This window comes from Candoia aspera, chromosome 3 (assembly GCF_035149785.1).
Source record: "Candoia aspera isolate rCanAsp1 chromosome 3, rCanAsp1.hap2, whole genome shotgun sequence".
NCBI lineage: Eukaryota > Metazoa > Chordata > Lepidosauria > Squamata > Boidae > Candoia > Candoia aspera.
Window position 1 is genome coordinate 53,032,358 of NC_086155.1, and position 22,752 is coordinate 53,055,109.

Sequence of the window (22,752 nt, forward strand, 5' to 3'; positions counted from 1 at the left end):
ATGAAAGCTCCCTGAGTGACTCCCTAAGTGACTCCCTGGGTCACTCTCTCTCAGCCCAACCCATCTCACAGGGGATAAAATGAATGGAGAGCCCTCTGTAAGCCATCTTGAGTTCCTGGAGGAAACATGAAATAGAAATATAATAAATGAAATAAATAATTTCAAGACATCTAGATTCTCTCCATATGAATTGGAATAGGAGAATGAGCTCAAGGGTGGTTCCCAGGCCTTTGGGTGTCACAAGAACATGAAAGATGGAAGAGGCCTAAACCCTCTGCTCTAGGCAGATTAAAATAATATACTGTCTCAAACTAATGTAAAATATGTTTTATGAAACCTGTTTTTTTTAAATATATATATGCTTAAATTGGTCAATTTTATGTTGAAGGAAAAACAATCACATGAGACCTTGGTTTGGAGGGGGGTTTATATGGCTCCCAGATCTGCCAATTCCCATTTATCCCTAAGCTGCAGTTTGTGATAAATGGCATCTTCAGGGAGAAATAGAAGGTATTTGGGATAAGCAGAATTATGGTTTATATCAGGAAAGTATCAAAGGGCCCAGATCAGAGAACCCTGTAGTTCTTTTCCTTCAAAATGAAAATGTGCCAATGTAAGTATACCATTTTAAAGTACACTTAATTTAAGAGGTAATTTTTGGCTTTCTGTTTTCCCTATTTCTCAGCTCATACAGTGTTTTGGTTTCAAATGTACGTGCTTCGCTTTTTTCTGACATTCCCCACATGCTTACTGTTTTACCTTTATTCCCAGTGACTGCACAGTGAAGCTCTGGAGTGCAAGGAGGCTACTGAACAGCACAACCTAGAAGCTGGGAAAAGACAGCTGTGGCCATAAGAAGGTTACGATGGAGCTTGGCTAGGAAGTAGTAGTTAATCTCTCACATCCAGCGCTTCAGGGAGAGATGGCTGCCGGGTTTTTTGATAAATATGTGGGTTGGAGGGGGAAAAGGAAGTCTCCTTTTCTTTCCAGTTTACGTACTCAAGTCTCCTTCCTTGTCAGATGTCTGTGATGGCGGCCATTGTAAAATAGAGCCACAAGAGAAGCCAAAACGTGATGCTGAGGTTGTTTCAGTCAGAGTCTATCTGACAAGCTCTACAAAATAGGGTGTTTTGAAAAAGGAATCAAAATACTTTATGAATAGAAATTAGATTTCTCATCCCAGCTTAACTGAGCAAGGTTTACCCGTGGTCTCCAGCTCTCCAGGAGCTGCCTATGCCCTGCTTATGTCCCTAGGATTTAACAGAGAAAATAACTGGAGAGAAAATCAAGGCATGCCAGTTGCTTCCTGGATAGTTGATTGTTATGTTTTAGAGGGTATTCTTGTTCTAGTTAGGTCTTTCAGGAGGATTTATGAAGTACTGACTTTTATTTCTTACTTTTATCTGTGAATTGCTATTTGTTTTCTTTTTGAAAGGGAGAAGGGTTGGAGGAGAATGCAAGAAAATAAGCCACTTTAATTTGAGCACATAGGGTAGTGCTTCTCAGTGTTCCCTATAGATTTAGAATTGCCCAGAGGTTATCGTTTTCATTTGCCAAATAGCCATGAAGCTGAACTACCCAAATTCCTGGAATGGCAGTATTAAAAGAAGAAAGGCAACTACCAATTGTGTTAAACAGAGCTATACACTTGATGACTGATTTGATGATCTTCCGTGACATTACAGTTTTGATAATTTCAGTAGAGTCGTTACTTTCCGAATACCAATTGTAAAGCTGGGTGCTTTTCCCAAAATGTTAGGTAACCAACCAAAAAGAGAGACATTAATTAAGTACATTTAGATTCTCCTTCATGCCATCATTTGGAAATTCTGGCAAAGAAGTAGCCTGAACAAGCCACCACCACCCCCGCCCCCCATTGTCAATCTGCAGAGCTGTTTTGTCCTCTTCGTTACAGAATGGTAGTGACTGCAGAAATCAACTGCCCTATCACAGGAAAAGGGACTTCTTTGTCCCCTCCTTTGTCTGGGGACAGAAAGATGTGGAACCTCCCCTTCCAGCTTTCAGACAGGGTGAGGAGGATTTGAATTGCTGAGCACAGGGGTGTTGCAATGCATTCCTGTATCACTGGGGAGATAGTGAGCCTGCCCCTTTTAAGCTCACCCCTAGCATCTTTTTGTTTACATATCTTTCAAACTTTCCCGTTCACATCATAATAAGGAGCAAGCAGAGAAAAGTTGATGCTCTGTGCATTAGAAGCTTGAATTTTCACAGGATATTGTTCAGTGCACTTGATTTTTAGCAGCAAACATTGGCTTAAGCCCTTGAGTATCCATCAGTATGTAGGAGAAGCTTTCATCTGTGTGCAGCGTACCAGGACTGTCCAAGCCCCACTGAAGGATTCATCAAGCACTCTTCACATCCTCATTTCTCACATGAGTTGTAATAGGATTCATCCTTAAATGTTTAACTTGCATTGTACTCTTTTGCCAGAGGACCAAGGATTTGAACTATCGCTCAGCAGCAGACTTGGGGAAAGCCACTCACTAGTAGGGAAATATGGACCAGCAGGTTAAAGCAACTTGCTTTCTGAATGCTTTGGACCATTCTACAGATCTGCCTTTAGTTTGTAGGAGTCTTTGCTGTACTGCCCTGGATTAGGTTGGAATTCTGTCCGTTCACTTGTGTTATGAAAATCCCTTTCTCTACACTGAAGCTGCTGATTCTTCCATCCAAGTGGGAAGCTGTATTGTAATTCTAAATGGGTATTCAAACAATTCTGTGTTTTGTCTTGTGCAATTGGGGGCGGGGGGGCAGCAGGGAGAGGTGTGTGACTGAGATTTTAAAAGGGTGAGAGCTTGTTTTGAGTTAACCTACCTCATGGTCCAAGGTGTTTTCTCTGTTTTTTGTTTTTTGTTTGTTAATGAAACTTGAATTGGTCTGGGAAACGCACAGTATCACCGATCCCAATTTCTGAGCTCAAGAGTCCCAAAAGCAAAAGGAAGGCAGGATGAAAGAAGCTGGCCTCTGTGCTTTGTCTTCACAGTCATAGCTGTGTTGATTACATTCAAGTCCAGGATGTATTCTCAGAGGCACCATTTAAATAATCTCTGCTTAGATATCAAGGCTGTACTATATTTATTGCATCCTGGTGTCTTTTGCAGTGTCTTAACTCCACATTTTAAACTGAGCGGGGAGGGGAGTCATGTGATTCCAAGATTGGAAGAGTATCATCTTCCACAAAATTAGCACAATCTTTATCTCTGCACATGGAACCCAAATTACGTTGTTTGCTATTTAGGGAAGTTTGTGCTCCCCCGTGAATGTTTTTGCCTGGACAAATCTGTGAATAGATTGCGAATTAGCTCAGCTCAGCTTTCTCCATCTACTTAAATAAGTTGTTAGAACAAAGAATATGAAGTATCCCAAAAGGTAATACTTGATATGTCTAAATCTATATGCCACAGAATACTTCCCATGGGTTAAATAAAGGGTCATGTGATCTGTGGTCCTCCAGAAGTTGGCCTTCAGCTTCTATCATTCCCTCATCAGCTGGCCACATGGCTAGGGCTAATAGCAGCTCAGGTTCAAGAAGATCTTGAGCCACACATTCCTTCTTAAATTACTGACCTTATTTGCCATATAGTCCTGGGTGGCTCTTGTTCTTTCTAGTGCTTTGGCATGGGGCTATTTCTCTTGGGGGGGGGGGCAAGGAACCTTGCATCTTTTAATACTTCTGATCCCATGGATGTGGCAGAAGAGAAATTGAGCTAATTTCTTGGGATTAGTAGGTATAGTTTACCCTACTGTTGATTGTACTTGAAGCACATAATTGAGAGGATTCAAAGTAACCAACAATGGACATTTTCTCTCATAATTTTCAGGAGCTGAACAGCAGGTTACTGTAGTAAGACTAATAAATGGTTTTGCATCATCTGCAAGGATATTTTAGCACATGTTATCATGCTTAAGGCTAAACTTTCAGTTTAAGAAGCTTACTGATTGTGTACTAATGTACACCAGCTGCCTCAATCTAGGGTTGGGACCATTGTTTTGGTTGCAGTCCCAGCATACCTGGATGTGACCAGGTTGAAATGCTGTTTCAAACAGCAGGTGCCTTTCCTTACCCTGAAAGGTGGGGTTTTTACCCATAGAAAACACTGGTGCTTGTCTGGGGCTTCTATGAGGGCTGTGTCATCTGGCAAAATGGTATTGAGAGTGTTTGTGTGTGTGTGTGTGTGTGTGTGTGTGTGCGCGCGTGCATGTAGGGATATAATGTATGTAATATTTTATACCTCTGTGTAAATAATGTAAGTTATTTAAGGTTTCTGATGTACATGGTTTTCCAATGAATGTCTTTGTTCCTCCTGGTAATAAATACAACTTATTCAACTGAAATCCCAAGTCTGGTTTTTACATTAAAGGCTAATGCAAAGACTTTCTGAAAAAATAAAACCAGAAGATTGTGGATTTGAGAAGTTGGATCCCTAAACAAATGCAAGGATTAAAAATAGCTAGGAGCTTGGAAATGGCCCTGGGCAGACATGGAGAACCTCAGTCTCACAGGCCTAATCAAACCAGATTTTTGAGATATCTCAAAGTAGCTCACAAATTGCTACTTGGAGATAGCTCCAAGACCCCTTACCCTTCAGAGCCTGGAAGGTAAAGTTTACTATATAGTGAATGGCCTTGAAGGGAGAGAAGTTAGAGAAGGGGGTTTCTCTTTCCCAAACTCTTATCTGCTGATATCATCTAGTGTGTTGGGCAAACCAGCTTTTGGGCAAAATTACCCCCTTCCTTCCAAATAAAGGATACAGCAGTTAAAGGTGAGAGAGAAAGTCTATATTCATTCTAGGGTAGCAGACATACTAATTATCGTGGCAATCTACTTTGTAAATGCTTCCTATCTAAATATATCAAAATATATTATTCCTTGGGCGGACAGTACCAGCAGAAGAGTGAGAAGCTGGATGAATGGTACAAAAACAGTTTCTAGTGATTAGGAATGAAGCAGCACCATGACTCCCAAAACCGGAGGAATTATACAATTTGCTTTTTGTAAATAATTTAATCAATGGTCACAAGGACTTTGCAGAGATCTGGACAATAAAGATTCTAGGCTGGACTGAAATTAAAAATGCCATTTTGCCACTTTTAACATAAAGTTGACTTGAAGTTGATCTTTTCCACAGATATTTCTTGTTTTCGCATTGTGAAAAAGCCTTGAAGAAAAGGATAGGACAAGTTGGGATTCTGACATACTGTACTTGAGTATTTTGTGGAGGAGAAATCATGTTATTTGAACATACCAAGTTCTATTATTTATATAAAATTACAATAATTAAACGGCTGCCTTCTGATAGGCTTCTCTTTTCCCTTCATATCTGAATGACAATAAAGTCACCAGAACATTACTAGCACTTTTTTTAAATAATGCGAATAGGTTGAACATTTCCTTAGCTTGATTTCTACTTCTAATGAAAGGCATAAAACACTGACAGGAAAATGGTTGGCAATACTAGTAATTTACCAAAACTAAGAAATATATATCCTTGAGTGCTTTGCTTTAAGGATATGCAGAAAATAGAGCAAATGTTTTTGTTGGAACCCATGACAAGCCATCACATTCCAAAAATGATTTGGATTGGCTGTGGCTTGGTAGAAGCAAAACCCACAACAATTCTGTTGCCCAGGTTTTCTACTAAAACAACATTCAGAGAGATTGTGGAGTGATTTTTGTACAGTGGTATACTTTGCCCTCTTCTTCCCCTGCCTCTGCTCAGCTACCATCACAAAATCCCAATGTGGCACTGGCCCACCTGCCCCTGATCTTTCCAGAGCTTTCCCTTCTCCTCTTACATTGTCACTGCCATCACAAAAGTTTGCACATACCCTTTACCATGGAAACCCCTCAACCTTAGTTTCTTCCTGCTCTTCCCCTCCCTGAACCACTTCTCTCCTGAGCAACCATGTTTTAGTCCATCTCTGGAACAAAACAGCCCAACAAATGTTTCTGGTTAGGCACAGATCACCCCAAACTAGCTGCTCCACACACATTTTGCCCACCCTTAAGGTTGCTGAGTTTATTCTTTAAACACCTTGTTAACCTATAAAGCTAGTTTCTGGTCATAATGTGTAATGGTCTAAGTATGTCTTTGTGTAAGGAGCACATGCCAATCTTGTTTCTTGCATAAACGGTCAGTGGATACTGACTTGTTTTCTTATAGCTGACAAACCAGTCATTAATCTGTTCTGCAATAAAATTAAAGCTGGTTGCCTGGCTCAGTGCTAGATGATAATCAACTCTGTGACATGCAATTTGTTCGAGACAACCTCTGCTTCCATAATTCAAAGAAGACTGCATACAAAAGTTGAGCAATATGTTATATTTCATCCATCAAAATGGACTTTTTTTAATACAAAATTCCATTAAAACTGAAAATAAGGATTCACACACAGATCCACAGAGATAGCAAGATTTATGAATTACAGCAGTCTATAGAAAGGTGGAAAAATAGAGGAGGGGCATGAAGTACACACAGGCAGACCATTGGCTGCATCAGATAGCTTTCTTTAGGAACAAAGAAGGCTAATCTAGCAATTGGGAAGGAACTTGTGCAGGTACACATACATTCTGTTTCCACAAGAAAGAAAGTTGTGGTCAGCAATAGCTCTTCACTAAAAATTTGTTAAGAAAATCCTATACTAATTTTCTTTCCATAATCTGTAGACACTCTAAGTTGTTTCCAGCACAGACCTAAGAGAATAAATAGGCAGAAAAACCCTAGTTATGTGATCTATATTTCACACAACACAAAGGACACAAATTGTCACTAGTACATTATATCAATTCATCAAAGGAACATGGTATCATGTAGCGGAGCATGGTCTCACACAGCTTGCAGAATTAGCTCCAAAGGTTCTCTTCCAAACAGCAGGAGCAGCAGATGCAAGAACATGTCAAGATATGATTTAGGGCCTCCTTTTCCCCTCCCCAATTCAAGGGCCTAGGAGGCAGTCAGCCTGCTGATGCTGCCAGAGTCTGTGGGATGGTGGATTTAGCAACCTCTAAACCTGAGTAATGATTTCTCCATTTTCCGGGATGTAGACCTGCACAGGGGCTCCTTCAGGAGAGCGTTTGAGGATATGGACACGAGGTACCTGCAAATTCAAAAGAAAACCTTTAATAAAAATGCTGTGTTAGCAGAGCTTCCCATTACTCCACTACCGCTACAATTCATCTATTAAAAGGAGGAAAAAAAGGCATGTGACAAATGAAGAAGATTGCATTACCTTCTGCCCTTAAACTATGTGGCCAACAGCCTGCATGTTGACATCATGATTGTACTAGAGAAGTTGGCATAACAGATGGATCATTCCCATGTACTCTCCTCAGCAGGCTATCAAAAAGTCCAATGCTAAAAGCAGCAGCACCCCTGAGGAGAAAATTCAGGAAGATGGCAATAGAGTGGCTACCCTAGCAGGCTGCCTGGGGCTTACAGATTACTAATTTATGATTTAGAACTTCCCATTCTATTTGCTGTGCTCTACAGTCAAACAACTATGGGTAGGGGATCTCAGGAAACAGCAAGGTTAGGAAATGTCTCTTGCTATTTTGTTAATACCTGAAATACTTCACAACTGAAGTGAAACCTACCGAGTTTCTCTCCATTTATATTCACAGTCAATGGCCTGTGCCATCAAGCTAGATGTTCCAGGTCAGTTAAATTAGCCTGTTGTGGCAAACACAAGGAGTACTGCAGAATCTTAAAGACTAGCATATATAATATGGAATTGGTTTATGGACTGAAGTCCAGTTAATGTAATGCTCATACTGTACAAGCAATGTTTCTCCTCTGTATTAGGGAAGAACATTCCCTTTTGTCAGTCTGATAAACAGGAAGATTTCATGCAGTTGAACACAGAATAACCTTCTGTCTAGAATTCTTAACTCCAAAGCTCACAAACCAACCCATCTAGTTATATACACGATTTTAACAATGAACTTTCAGCACTGGTGACAGACCACTGTGACGGGTTAATCTCACATAACATCGCTGCGTGGCTTCAGTGTTCTACTTAAAGCAGATTAGACAAAAATATGCGATGAGCTGTTCAGGAACCTGCCTTTCTAGCTCATGCAGCCACTTCCTAGGATAACAATTTGCAGCTCTGTTTCAAAGGAATGGAAGGTAAGCATTAAGGAGTATGATAGGAGGAAACCAAGGGCAAGCTCATGCTTGCATGGTGTGGGCCTATGCTGCAGGCAAGGGAGATGTCCAAGGAGATGAAAGTTTTGCTCCTTATGAAACATTCACACATCGAGGGGAAAAGAATATCTAGAACAAGAAAAAACGATCCATGCCACACAGACTCCTATCTCTGACGACATTTCCAAAAGTAGGTAGCAAAAACATTCCCAGAATCCACTGCCATGACAAAGCTAAAAGAGAAGTACTCCCTCAAGTTCAACTTGACTCCTGGTGACTACATGGGAATGGCCAGGTGGTTTTCTTGGCAATCACACATAGACAGCTTGCCATTGCCTTCTTTCAGCACAACTTTTTCAACTTCCCAGTCTAGCTTACAGCCCTGAGATTTCTTGGTGGTCTGGTACCTGACTAATAACCCAGTCCAATCCTGCTTAGCCATTTTGAGATCAACCAAGTTCACCTAACATGACAAGGCCTTTGTCAATAACTCTCAAAAGCAGCTTACTAGCTTTCCCCATCAGATGCCCTCCAGATGTATTAGCATGAAATTGTGGGAGTTGAAGACCAAATCATCTGGTGGACACTAGGTTCAGAAAGGCTGCTCAAAACAAAGAAGCTTGTGTGCAATTTAACCATTTCCCAACAAACAACCATTCTCACGTAGAACCAAAAACCTAAGCTGAAGAATAGTGACAATTTAAAATCAGAGATGAGTTCAGAAGAAGGAGGGTGGGCAATATTCAAGGTTTACCATCTGATCATTTCATTCTTTGCCATAGGTTTAAGCAACTCCTATTGACTTTGATAAGCCACAAGTGTCCTGCACATCAACTCCTCCTACTGTAAACACTATCTGTCACTTGGAAGAGGACATTTTAAAATAATGTTGCTTGAGGAAAAGTGATATCACAAGCACAGTATCAGAAGGCACAGCCCCACTTCTCACACTTTGGGGGCTACAGTTCCAGCCCAGAGCTTTCATTCTTATTTATACACAACACTTCGTGCCTACTTATTTACAAACCAAACATCCCTAAATCTGTTAGGCCTCATAGCGTTGGAATGGATATCAGAAAGAAATATTTTGCATCTCGTAGAAGGGATCTTTATTCAAACAGCTTCAGATGCAAGATCACAGCATGGCTTAAGCCCATTGTGGTGGAGGGCAAATTAGCTGGTTTCCTTGTGAACACAAGAAACAGTGTCATCTGTCAGGAACCAGGAAGCACACCTTCTCTGTTGCATCTCAAATGAGGTTTCCCCTGAACACTCAGCAGGTGTTCCAGAGGGCCTTAAAGAACTGGCTGTTCTCCAGCCCTGGACCCTGGTGGATGGACCCCTTCATAGTATATATGTTTGTATGTGTTTTTGTGTGTTGGCCAAATTTGCCATTTTATTCTTTATTTAGCTTGTTTTTTAATTTGGTTTGTGTTTTTTTTTAATCTGTATTTTAAAAAAATTTGCCTGCTACATTGTGAGCTACCCAAAGTCATTCTAGTGTCAGGCAGCACCTAAATCAAATAAATAAATAAATAATGAAATGAAATAATGAAATGAAATGAAATGAAATGAAATGAAATGAAATGAAATGATAAAATAACCAGCAAATCATGTGTGGAGGGAAAAACAGAAATTGGAAGTGGGGGATGGAAATATATGCAGTTCTTAATTTCTAACAGACTTTACAAATATGAAGTCCTGCTCTCATATCATAAAGCCTATTATACATAAGTTGGCGTGCTTATAAAAGTATGTTTTGTGTATGCAGTTGAAAAGTATAATTTATCCAGACAACAGTTATACATGTATTGATTAAATCTGCTTTAAAATGAATCTTAAATGAATCTGAAGTATTCCTCACTATCGGTATATTCCTCACTATCGGTAGTAATAGTAGTGATTTACTTCTTCTGATCCTTTATTTTGATTATTTTATCAATTTTGTGATCCTCTGAAAATCAGAAAGTTAGCCTACACTGAGACAAGCTTTCTTAACTTTTCACATGTTTGTGTACTCTTTGAGTTGGTGCATTTCCAAACATATATCAATTTCTTTCACACCTTAACAAAAATTTAAAACAAAAATCATGGGAAATTTGCATGATCTCTTTTTCCCATTTCTTCCAAATTTGGAGAGGCGGGAGGAGGAGGTTTGCAAAAAGAACAAAAATCAATCCCTTTTTTTGTTGTTTACTTCCTGGCCTTCATATTATATCTTAAAAGAACATGCAGTGAAGGTAGGTAACACCTTGGCTTGCTTTCCACTTTTGTAGGCACCCATCAAATTCAGTCGAAAGCCCTCCTCCTCCTCCTCTTTTTCCATGCACTTCAGTTTAGTTGCTTTCCCTTGTGTGCCCAGATGGTATAAGTCAGGTGTGGAGGAGAACCCACAAGGAAGTCACCCACCCCTGCAATGGGCCTTTAAAGGAGTTCAACAAGCCTGGCTAAGTTCACCTAGCCTGCTGCTTTGTTTGCTCTCCTGGCTGTAGGAAAGCTACCATGTTAAGGGAACCCTGAGGCAAGGCAGAGAGCATTAGGAAGATGCTAGTTCCCCGCTCCCTAGAGGTGGCATACATCCTTACCTGAATTTGCTGCCCCAAGGAACATGGAGAATGCAGTTCTCTGCCTGGCATACTGCGCACACGGAAAGCTCCTTGCCTATCCAGTGAATGGGGACGGGCATTGCGCAGCCGGGTCCGTTCGTGCCAGGATTTTAACTCTTCTGTCACTGCCGCCTTGGAGAGAACTCGAGGACCCACAGGGACACAGTCCTTCAGGGATAGCGTACGAACTACCCTGCTGTGGGATACAACTGACCTATGGAATCTAACAGGCCCCGCTTCTTCCTTGTAGGCAAAGTGGGCTGAGCTGCCAGAGATAAAAGATGGCCGACCATGACAGAGCTCTCTCCCAGCAGTTGGGTGGCTATTGGGCACATATTCTGTGGCAGGAAAAAAACCTGGCGCCGAAAGCAGCTTCTGAGGACACAGGCAGTGGTATTCTGCTTCTTGTCCCTTGCCGGCCTGGCGGTGGAACGGCCGCCTGGGCTCCTCCTTGGGCACAACAGAGGCCAACTTCAGAAAGGAAATGTCAGGGCTGCTGCTGCCGGCAGATGTCGTGTAGGAGATGCTGGAGACATCTGAACTGCTGTCTTCCGATGCAGAGTGGAAGTTGGCTCTCAGAGCAGGGTTGGGCTTGGAGGCAGAGAAGCAGTACTCAGGGACAGTAACAGTATAGTAGGTGGGTCGTCGTCTGGGTAGAGCACTCCTTCCACGAGACTCCAAACCCTCCCGGGTTGAACATACCCTGTGGGCCAGAAGAATCAAGTTAAGGCTGCAAATGCCAGGAGCAATTGCCTGATCATGAGAAAAAGTAGGAACATGACACTATCTTCCCACCACCTCATGTAGCTGAATGCAAAAAGCTCTGAGACTTGGATTTCAGAACTTCCATGCATTTCATTCTGTTTCCCACACATCCTACTTATGACTGGCATTTCCTATCTCATCTCATGCCTATGTCATAAAAGTCCATTTTATGTTTAAATGTTTAAAGTTATATTTCTGACTTCTTTAGTGGACAATTTATATTTTTATATCATAAACACATTTATATGGAACTATCAATAGGTTCAAGTAACAGTTTCACCCTTCTTTCGCATCTCTCATTTCAGGGAAATATGCCATCTATAGTTCTCCCCATCCCAATCAAAATTTTGCAATCTTAATCAAATCTCCCCAAATGTCTGTATATTTGTTTATTTTAATCATTTATTTTACTTACAATAGATATTTGTTCTGTTGGCCTCCTCCTTCTAGCTGATGCTATTTTCTAGACACTAATCTCCCATGCAAAGCTACCTTCAGAACCATTAAAGACTAGAAACTTTTTTAAAATGAGAGCTAAAATTCTCAAGGTTCTGTATTTTGGACATATATAAAGGTCTGCATCACAGGAATTTAATTCTTTCATTCCACAATATCCTACTAAAGTGTCTGCTTGCTGTCAAAATCCACTGCTGGGTCACGCAAGGCAATCCACAGGAATACTTCAATATACTGTACTATATACTGCTTTGAAGTACCTTATCAGCTGAGACTGTCCTCTCCTTCCTGGGAATTCTGGTGTTGGAGGGGCACTGGAACCAGCCTGTCTCCATACTTCCAGCTTCCTAGGAGAATCCAAGTGGCACAAATGTGCTTCAACTGTCCTCTTAATGGAAGGGCTGGGTGCTGGTGAGGGCATTATGCTTGCTGTGCTATAGGAAAACACAGTGTGATGAAAAGTAAGGAACAGCTTTTCCATCTACTTTCCAGTTATCATCTTCTTCTACAAGCAAACTGAGGGCCACTGGTTAAGGGCTATTCATTCTTTCCCATTATTTCTGAGACAGAATAGAAGCAAAAGAAAAAAATGAAGATTCAAGGGTGCCAATAAAACAATTGTTCAGGTTTAATTAACTCTGATACTAAGTTCTAGGTCAGTGCTCCTCAAAGAGCATTTTTTAACATGCCATTAAGGCATTTAAGCACTTACACATTCTGTAATGCAACTGCAGGGCCTACGCTGGCTAGAATATAAAACCCCATTTCATTCAAACGATCATATATTCCACCTTGTAGCATTGATATTGTCAGAGGAACTTACACAGAATTATCAAAATAAAAGTGTACTACAACCAAATAAAAATATAATAGGAAAAAAATAGTATTGTTTAAAAACACATAGCAACAATAGGACTGAAATTGATATTTATTTACAAAGATTTTCAAAATCTTCACTTGGCACTAAAAAGAGTAAATACGAATTTATTCAAGTCTGGGTTTCAACCAGATTAGAGGACACAACTAGCCCTGGGTGTTTGACAGACAATGTTCAATGACAGAGAGGCAAAGAAAGCACTGTGATTACTCTTATTTAGCATCTCAGCTGTTTTGATACAATGGACTGCAGTATTCTTTGGATTAGCTTCCAAGTCTGGGGACTGGAACCACTCTTGTGTAATAGCTACTCTCACAGAGGGCAGGTTGCAGGGAATAGCACCGGAAGACTCTGAGTCACCCCCTTAGCAACTTTCCTATTGGCTATCTCACTACTCTTTCATTTCCAATGCTATTTCATTTGCTGCATGTGAAGTTGTGGGGTATGGCCATCAGAGAATACTGGGAAGAGGTGTCACTAGTGTACAGATAACATACAGCTCTATTTTTTTGTAACATCTGAAGCAGAAGATGCCAAGAAAACTTTAAATTGGTGCTTGAGAACAACGGTCAATAAACTGAGCTGAAACTGAATTCTGGTAAGACAGAAACACTGTAAGTAAGTGATTCCTGAATGGAAGAATTTGGAAAACTGCTTGCTCTAGATGGGAATGCACTTCTCCTAAAGAAATAGACCTGTCATCAGAGGCTCCTCTGTGACTACAAGACCTTACTATCAACTTAGCAGGATTCAACTGCACCTGTTTCTGGAAAAGGATAGTTTACTAACTATGATTCATGCACTGGTAAACTTAATACCAGATTACTGTAATGTGCTGTATATGGAGTTGCCTTTGGAGAGAGTCCAGATGCACAGAGTACCAGGACAGAGTACTCACTGGAGTTCCATGCCATATTATATACATATTACACCAGTGCTAAAAGATGTCCACTGGCTAACAGCCCACCACCCAGCTAGATTCCAAGTGCCAGTATGAGTATACATGGCTCCAAACATCTTGGGACCAGACTACCTGAAATAAAGCTTCAAGTACATCAGCGTTTCAGGCACCTACAATTTTTCAGGGAGACAGGAATTTGCTGTTTGACAGTGACATGGAAGAGGGCATTGTCCATGATGGCACCTGTCCTGTGGACCAATCTCTTCCCTGCAATAGGCCAGATCATGCTGACCTGTTTTAGGTGTCTTTTTCAAAAATACAATTTTATGTTGGCCTTACCCAACAGGAATCATAAGCATTTGACTTCTATCACTGTTATCACTTAATAATACACACAAGATACAAAATATTCTGATGGTACTTTTCTTATTTGTTCAATAAATGATGCAACATGCTCATAAGGTAGACTAGTGCTATTTTAATATAGTGGGGAGAGAAGGGTAATGCTAAGAATCCATAAATTAAGCTGAGATTTGAACCAGAAAGTTTAATTCAACTTGCCCCTCATCAACAGATGCAATATTGCTTCTCTATAAGCTACAGTTTACATAAATTCACCTCAAGTTAATATTTGAAATCAGATAGAGACACCTTAACAAAGAGAAAAGTATAATAGAAAGATTTAGTGAACACTTCTGACCTCAGCGTGCTGTTGGACTCAAACAACTTCTTGGGCTTCTCATAGGGCTTATCTAAACTGGTCTCTTTCCAGGGACTATTCTGGATGGGTGAGCACTCCACTTCAGCAGCCAGCTGATGAGTTGAATCTTCTAGAAAGCCAAGGGGGGAAAGCTGAGATGAAGAACTGTGGTGAGACTGGATTTGTGTCCAAGATGTAATTTTTGTTGGAAGGTGAGGATTCACCACAGGGACTTCTTTAAAAAGAATGGAGAAAGAATGACAGCTTGTCACTATAATCTTGAAACTCCTTTAAACATCCACCAAATTACTTTGTGCACCTGTACTCTCTTACCAGCTCTTAATTAAACCAAAGGAGGACACTAAATTTGGCACTTTTGTCTCTGGACCATTTCAGTGAGATCCATAATAAACTTCCCTCCTTGCATTCAAGCTTGGTAAGATGCTGCAGGCAAATTCTTCATCATGTGGTCTGGATGAGATGCTGAGAGTTGTGATTAAATAGCTAATCTCTTTAACTGCATATGAAGTCATTAAATGAAAACAGCAGCAGCAAAATATGGAGTGCATGGAGACTATAGTAAAGGAGGCATGGGGTTACTCTGTGACTGAGTTCCCACATTATGCACAAACCATAAACTATGGTTTGCTGAACCATAACTATTTGAATAAGCCATTATTTGTTGAACATGCTAAGCCAAAATGAAATATTCTGTTTAATGAAAGGACAAATTGCTGGTAGCCTCTCAAATCTAAGTTGTGACCTTCAGAATATTTTGAGGGTTTTTTTGCTGATGCAATTAAAAAAAACAATGAAAATAACTGTCTGAATGTTTACTAAGCCTCTGAAAGGCAAAACACATGTACTTCTGTTTTTAAAGCCCCCTGACATTATGCCACTAGGATGAGATATTATCATTTAAAAAGTGCAATCCTACCAACCCCAGAGAGAAAAAGATTCCATTTTTGTGTGTTAGATGAGCTACACCAACAGCTTTCTCTCTGAGCCACTATTTGATTGGGGAAAAGAGTGTATTTACTTGAAATAATGACATATAGGCATGAATGTTATTACCATATAGGAATGATGTTACAAAACATGTTCAAAAATATCGAAGTGCAGAAAATCAGTAAACGATCAACTTGAAGCATATTATGAAAGATGCTGTATTTTCAAGGCTATTCTATCATGGAAAACAATGTCCTAAGACTTTCTTCAGGTCCACATGCAAAGGGAAGAACATCCCAAGTGAAGCCAAAGAGCACTGGGGTCATAACTACCTAGCTTACCTTCTTCTCCCAGAGCAGCATCCAACAAGGAATGTTCATCAGAGGCACTGAACCCTTTAGAAGAAATGGGAAAAGGCACTAGTAAGTGGTATCTGCAAAGCAGCATCCCATTTTCCTGTTCAGGATTCTAGACACTTGACTCCATTCCATTAATTCTTCCCACTTAGTTGCCATACTTTTCCCCACTCAGCCAGCATTCTGGGGCCACCATGCATGAACAACCCCACTGGGTCATTGGAGTGAGAAGTAGCTTTGGGTTTTTTTCTCCCTAAAGATTCTTTGCACTTGTTTGTAAATTTCAGCAGTGCTTTTTGAGTTACTCATGGCATCAGAGAAAACATCAGAAATTAGGCCTCATTTGAGCTTCAGATTTCCAACCAGTTATCAGAATCTCTGACACTCACTAGAAATATGCACTCATAAATCCCTTGAAGCACCACAGATGGGGAAACAAAGGCTTCCATCTTATTAGTACAGGGCTAACTCCAATAGACCCAAACCACATCATTTAAGCAAAGAATTAATGTACACAAACTTCCCCTCCTCAAAGAAATAGTCCATGATACAGCAAATTAATACTAATCTAAAGGATTTGGATTTACATTTCAGGCAGCATCTTTCCATGCAGCTGAAATATCAAATTGTGAATCAATAGTTCAAAATTCCTTTTACTCTTTAGATGTAGTGTGGATGAGACATGATGGCAATAATCCAACGCACAGAGAAATGCCCTTAAGCTGATTCATTTCAAAGGGCTTACATATGGTTCACTCTGAAACAACGGGTACATGCTAACAGCCACTAGCTTCATTTTATGGTTCAACAAAGGTGGACTCTGAGATGGGGGCAGGGAATGATCTCATTCAGTCAACAAGATCTCCTGCATAATCTGCATGGACCATTGTCCTTCCATTAAACAAAGCATATCTTTGTGTATAGGTGCAAACCTAGCCAACTCCAGATAAGGCTGGGAAAGACCTCTGTTTGAAACCGAGAAGCAGCTAACAGTTACAGTAGACCAGTCTCAACCTTGGCAACTTTAAGACAGGTGGGCTTCAAGTGAGCAGGCTGGGGAATTCTGGGAGTTGAAGTCTACCCATCTTAAAGTTGCCAAGGCTGAGAAACACTGCAGTAGACAATTGTCTTGTTTAATATAAGCCACCTTTTTGTGTTCCAGATACCCCAAGCAAATAATACAAGATATACAAGAAAACACTAAACTCTCATCTGCAAATATTTACCATATGGAATTCTTTGGCAAAAAGCAATGAAGTGGGAGTATAAAAAGCCATCCAGTTACCCCACTGAATGTTTTCCCCATATAGCTATTTCCTTAGTATATAGAATACCTGAACTAGTAAAATACTAGAGCCAACTACTGGGAAGGGGGAAAGGTATTAGCAAGGATTGAGTCTAATACTGAAGTGCAAAATATGATTATTCTGTTTCCAAGTAAGTCTGATTCAGTTCAATAGAGCTTACTTCTCATTCACATGTTCACAGGATTGTACTCTGTCTGTAAAAAGCAAGTGACAGGGACCAAAAAAGAATCTAGATCCACCTTCCCCCACCCAGGGCCTTGTAGGCACGTTTCCACTACAATTTTCAGAATTCCTAGCTAGTGTGTCTGTTAATCATGTTGCTGGGGATTCCAAGAGTCCCAGCACAACTGGAGGGGGACAGCTTGGGAAGCTAAGCTACGTTACTGACTTTCTAAGGGTTAAATCTGATGCCACCATGGAGCTTTGCGTCATTCACTGCAGGCTTCTACATGCTTCCTCCTCCAGCTGCCTCTCCCTGTTTTATCTGGAGTTCTCTTTGGCAACTACTTACAGAAAATTTCCCTTGGTAGCTTATCACAGCAGGAAAAAGCCATAAAAGGTCAGCTTCCTCCTTTGAACTGGAATGAATTCCACCCAAGCCGGGCCTCTCAAAAGTTCATTTGACCTGCTTCTTATGATTTACAGGGACATGTACTTCATCCTAACCTCTGTCTCATTTCCTGACAACCTTTCTAATTTCAAAACCCACTTCCTCATAATAACAAAGAGCCTTGTGGCAACATAAAGAGAAACACATCTATTTTAGCATAACCTATTAGTCTTTAAGGTTTGGTGAGACTTGTTGTGTCTGCCACTACCATCCAGGTTTTTAGTTCTTCAGTCAAAAGTGGTTTTAATTTTGACCTCTGTAGTGCTCTGGGCAGACTGTATTATTATTGTTATTATTACCATCACCTCTTTGACTCTTCAGGCCTTCTTTTTGCTGACAAAACAGGCTTGTTCACCCAAGTATGCTTTGCTTTCCAAGCCATCTAAGAGGTATTTCAAGGTAATTCAATCCAGCATTTGTATAAATTACAGAAGGGTGGCCCACCATTAGGCTACCCCTAACGGTCTCTAGGGAAGATGATGCAAAGTGAGCACAGCTACAACACACCATGGCCAGGGTTGGATTTGGTTGTGGGGTTGTTGTTGTTTTACTTCCTTGAAGTCTGTGCTAAGTCTATGCTTGGCCTTTGTATGCTTCATGCTTCAAAATGGCAGGAAATAAAAATCCAGTGGTGCAGCTGGATGGGGCTTCAGGAGCTACAAAAATGAACTTCAGGGCTTGTACAAGTTGCCCATCCTTGAATTAGATAACCATGCTCTAGACCAGCCTTTCTCAACCTTTTGACCCTGGAGGAACCCTTGAAATATTTTTCAGGCCTTGGGGAACCCCTGCACGTTCAGGTTCAAATAGAGGCCAGAAGTTACAAAATCTTTATATTCGCTTCATGGGTAGGCCTGTATACATGCATGAACAGTGTTCTTAAACTAAAAATAAAGAATGAAACTTACCTCTTTAATGTGAAGTTGCCCGAATTTGAAACTGTGACCTCCCAGGGAACCCCTACTGACCTCTCACAGAACCCTGGTTGAGAAGCCCTGCTCTAGACGGATTCCACTTACCTTCTAAGGCAGGAGCCATGGCCTTTAGCTGGGATGGCTGCTTGGCTGCCTGGCGATATTCACTGAGGGCTTGCTCCAGCTCCTTCAGTTTTTTTTCCTCTTTCAGAACAGCACTTTTCCGGCGCTTTCGAACCTGCTTGGTGAGATTCTCCTCCCGGGAAAGACATCGAGCAGCTTCAGCAATCTGAAGCTGCAGAGCCAGGTCTCTCTCTAGTGTGCTCAGCGGATCCTGGAGAAAAGTGGGGGAGAGCATATTCCAAAATCTGCCATTTCTGAGTGGTCCTTAGCAAGTATGGTATGACCCAGCCTTTTAAAGGCAACAGAGGGGGATTAAAGATGTCAAAACTTAGAGTTGCCACCTTGAAGAAGCCAGTGTAGTTCTGACATCACCACCCCATTCTTTGCTCCAAAGGCTTTTGTGGACATCTTGATAACCAAATATGGCATGTCTCTTTTTCCTAGTTATATTTTTGAATGTTTTCTACTAATACACCTAGTCATCGATTTGGGAGTTTCCACAGAAGCAAATGCCAACCATATTTTGTAAGGCTTGCTCAACAGAAATCTGGGCGAATTAGGTTTGATGCTGCACATGCAAAGAAATCCTTCCTGTGTAAGGGAAATAGCATTTGTTTGTTTGTTTGTTTGTTTCAATTATTATTTCAGGCTAGATACATTTGCCTGGGAGGGGGAGGACAGATACAACGAAAAGAGGTGGAAAATCAATGTTTCTAAAGTATGGTGTACTGTTCCACATAGACAAAAAGACTCCGGCACAAAAGGATTGTATGTTTGTTTGTTTTGCTCAATGAATGTGTGATGTTCCAGGCGACATGTCCTAAAATCTGTGGAATATAAGTAACAGCAATCCAGATGGCTCACAAACTAATAACACAACTGCCACTTGGATCTATGTTGGATCTGCTAGACAAATATAGTCTGCTGAAAAACAGCACCTACCCTGTCCTCAGCTGCAGAAAAGATTCCAGAATTCCCTTGCAATAATATGCACAGAACATTCTTAGTATGAGAAAATCTACAGGTGTCACCACAGAGGGAGAAAACAGAATGAAGCTCCTTCAGGCATTAAGAGTGTAGGGAGAAAGGTAATTTAATTGGAGCCTATGCTGAAGATAATTCTTCTGGAAATAACATCTCCCTTCATGGTCTGACTATGACCTTAGCACTCTCTTATTGTCCTTGAAAGATTTTCATGATTCATGTAATTATGCTGACACTCAGTGTGTAAAATACACTATATGAGATCCAATCAATTTCTTTTTATATTGAACATTCAATAAACAAGGAAAAACAAATAGGGCAAGGTCATGCTTGGCATAAAATGCAAGTCATTTTATACTATCATTTATATCAGTTTATATAAGTGTATACTATCATGGTTTCTGGAGTTATGGGAAAGGGATGGACCATGATAATATCACACAAGATACTGATGCTTCCCTTGCTAGATGTAATCCTCCTGTCACATTTGCAGCTAGAATGATTAAACAGCAATTGCAAAGAATGATTTTCAGCTCTTTCAAGGCATGCTTACAAGCAGAGTAGGGATGCTAATCCAATTTAGAGATTTAGGTGGTGATTATTTGGGGTTTAAGTAATCTGCAGTTAAAAGGGTGTGCTACTTTATATATTCAACTGGACTAATGTCTAGGGCAAAATTCCCAGCTCCCTGCTGAACCTAGCAAACCGGATGAAGAAAACTATCTACAGACTAAGCATATATCTTCTGTTTCCAGTACAACAGGTTCCTAATAGTTGAGGAGGAAAGCACAAAGTAGTAAGCAATATTTCAGTGAGCTGGAGGGTAAGAGAAAAAACCCTCCCAAGATTAAAATAGTGTGTGAATGTACAAGTGCATGCCTGTGAGTCTGTGTGTGTGTGAGAAAGAGAAGTGATGGACTTGCAAAAGAATGATTTCATTTAGCATCATGCTCTGTGCCTCCCAATGAGGGCAACTTACAGAGAGAATAAACAGCACAGCACATGCTGCTCTTACTTGGATTAGTAAAAACTGAGTACAGGGGAAAGGCAGGAGAGAGACAATTTTCATTACAGACACTGCATCCCACATCTCTGATGGGAAGGAAGCGTGAAGCTTCCACATCCCTTTGGGATGTTTTATCTACCATTCCCTCTCTACTGAGAACCACTTTCTGACACTTTTTCTTTACCGGGAATCCACAGCTGGTAAAAATCTCGTGCAATATTTTTCTAGAGAGAAGAAAGTTTTCTGGATTAGTTGAACTAGGTTTCAAAGGGAGTCTGAGCTTCATGCATAAAACAAACCATGCTTCTATAAAAATCAGTTTCCTGTTTAAAAAAAATGATTTCTGGGCTCCTAGATAGGGCTTTAATTATGAAACTGTCCTGCCTCATTTACAAAATGCTACTGGGAATCTTTCATTTGGAATCTGAGGGTATTCCTGTCTTCTTTATTTACCAGGATACTCCTATTAGAGCAGGAAAGTTGGAATTGCTATATATTGGCTTTTGACTGGCAATGTTGGGATCCTTCTACACAGAAGCACCTAACACTATGAAAAGAATTGCAGGTACAAAATTATCAAGGTGTATAAACCAGCCAACTAGGAGGAAGAACGTATCTTCTCTCAGCATCGATGATTCTTTTATATAACTGAACTACATTCTGTTGCTTTATGGCTGAGCCTATAAAGTTTCAGAACTTGGCCTGATCTTTGCTGAGACGGTCTGATAAAGATTAAGAGGTGACAGGGAGTCCTAACAGAACAGGGTTAAAAAAAGACAGATGCCAGACTTGTACTCAGCCATGATCACGAGCGTAGCAAAACTACTTTTCTTCCACCCTGTTCCAAAAAACTCTAGCAGCAGATGTTCCCATGACTGCTATTAACTACCAGAGCAAGCAAAATTAGATGCTGATCTGGTGATCCTGCTCAGGCACCTCTGGAGGCCACGATATCAAGCAAGGATTTCCAGAACCTCTTTCCTAATCAAATTAATTCTGTGCATGATTGAATTGCAAGACAATGGGAAATTATTTTTTCTCTTTCTGGAATCCATTTACGTTTACATGCTGATTCAAGAAGCATGACCTCACTTGGGTAATTCAAATGTCTGTGCTCATCCACCATCCTCTACACCCAAGAAAGCTGAGGGCAAGATGCCTTACTGCTCCTGAAAGAATAGCCTTTTCGTCAAGTTTGAAAGCAGCACCAATTCGACGGCGGACCTTCGGGGGCTTCTCTCCTGGTTTCAGAGGATACTCTGAAGAAAGCCTTCCTGTCAGTTCCTGCCAAGAAAAAAAGTAGAAGCCACACAAGTCATTACTGAGTCATGCAGCAGGGAGGCCTTATTGTTAGGCAGTGTAAGGCAACTGCCTTATGCAGCTGAACTGAGTATCATGCAAGAGCAGCATATCTGTAACTATTCAATTTATTAATGTATTTCTCCTGCCAGGCAGGAGGGGAGATATTTATGTGATTTTTCTGCCTCTGGTGCCATAATGATCTGATTGGCCTTGGGAATTGCACACCTTGACCTGAAAATAGGATGCTATTTGCTCTGCTGCCTCAAGCAGCAATTTAGCTGAGATGGCTGCTGGAACCAATTGCCAGAGGGGCATGGGCAACACCTAATCCATCCGTGTAGCACAGCACCACAGTGTGTTTTATTTAATTTTTTGAATTTGCACTCAGTCACAGGCCTGAAAATGAACTTCAGTGCAGATAAAAAATACTTATCAATAAAAAGAGATAAATAATTTCACAGTAATTTTAATGGGATTGGTATGTAGTTAGCTTTGACCTTTTCTTATTTTCCAAACAGCCTTCTGTTAATTTCAGGCAAAGAGAACTACCATAAATTGATGATAGAGAAAATATCCAGGATTGAGTTCATTACAAACTAATTCCTAAACCAATTCTTTTCAGAGGCTTTTTATAAGCTGATGATCAGTCAACCGAAGAATTAGCAAGACAGTCAATGAACTGATCCAGGAGAAGAACTAGACTCTAGAGACAATAGGCTGTTCTGGAGG

The 22,752-nt window shown here is 40.6% G+C and overlaps 1 protein-coding gene across 4 annotated transcripts in view; it reads right to left on the reverse strand.

Moving 5' to 3' along the window:
* Nucleotides 1–6,341: 6,341 nt before the first annotated feature.
* Nucleotides 6,342–22,752, reverse strand: part of INAVA (innate immunity activator) — a 29,601-nt gene continuing 13,190 nt past the window's right edge. For all 4 annotated transcript variants that reach the window (XM_063297703.1, XM_063297701.1, XM_063297702.1 and 1 more), the window contains 7 exons: nt 21,886–22,005; nt 18,714–18,942; nt 15,763–15,816; nt 14,474–14,708; nt 12,256–12,429; nt 10,754–11,477; nt 6,342–7,119 (listed from right to left, as the gene is read on the reverse strand). In XM_063297703.1, the coding sequence (XP_063153773.1) occupies nt 7,027–7,119; nt 10,754–11,477; nt 12,256–12,429; nt 14,474–14,708; nt 15,763–15,816; nt 18,714–18,942; nt 21,886–22,005 (1,629 nt within the window). In that variant the 3' untranslated portion in view covers nt 6,342–7,026. The remainder of the gene's footprint in view (nt 7,120–10,753; nt 11,478–12,255; nt 12,430–14,473; nt 14,709–15,762; nt 15,817–18,713; nt 18,943–21,885; nt 22,006–22,752) is intronic.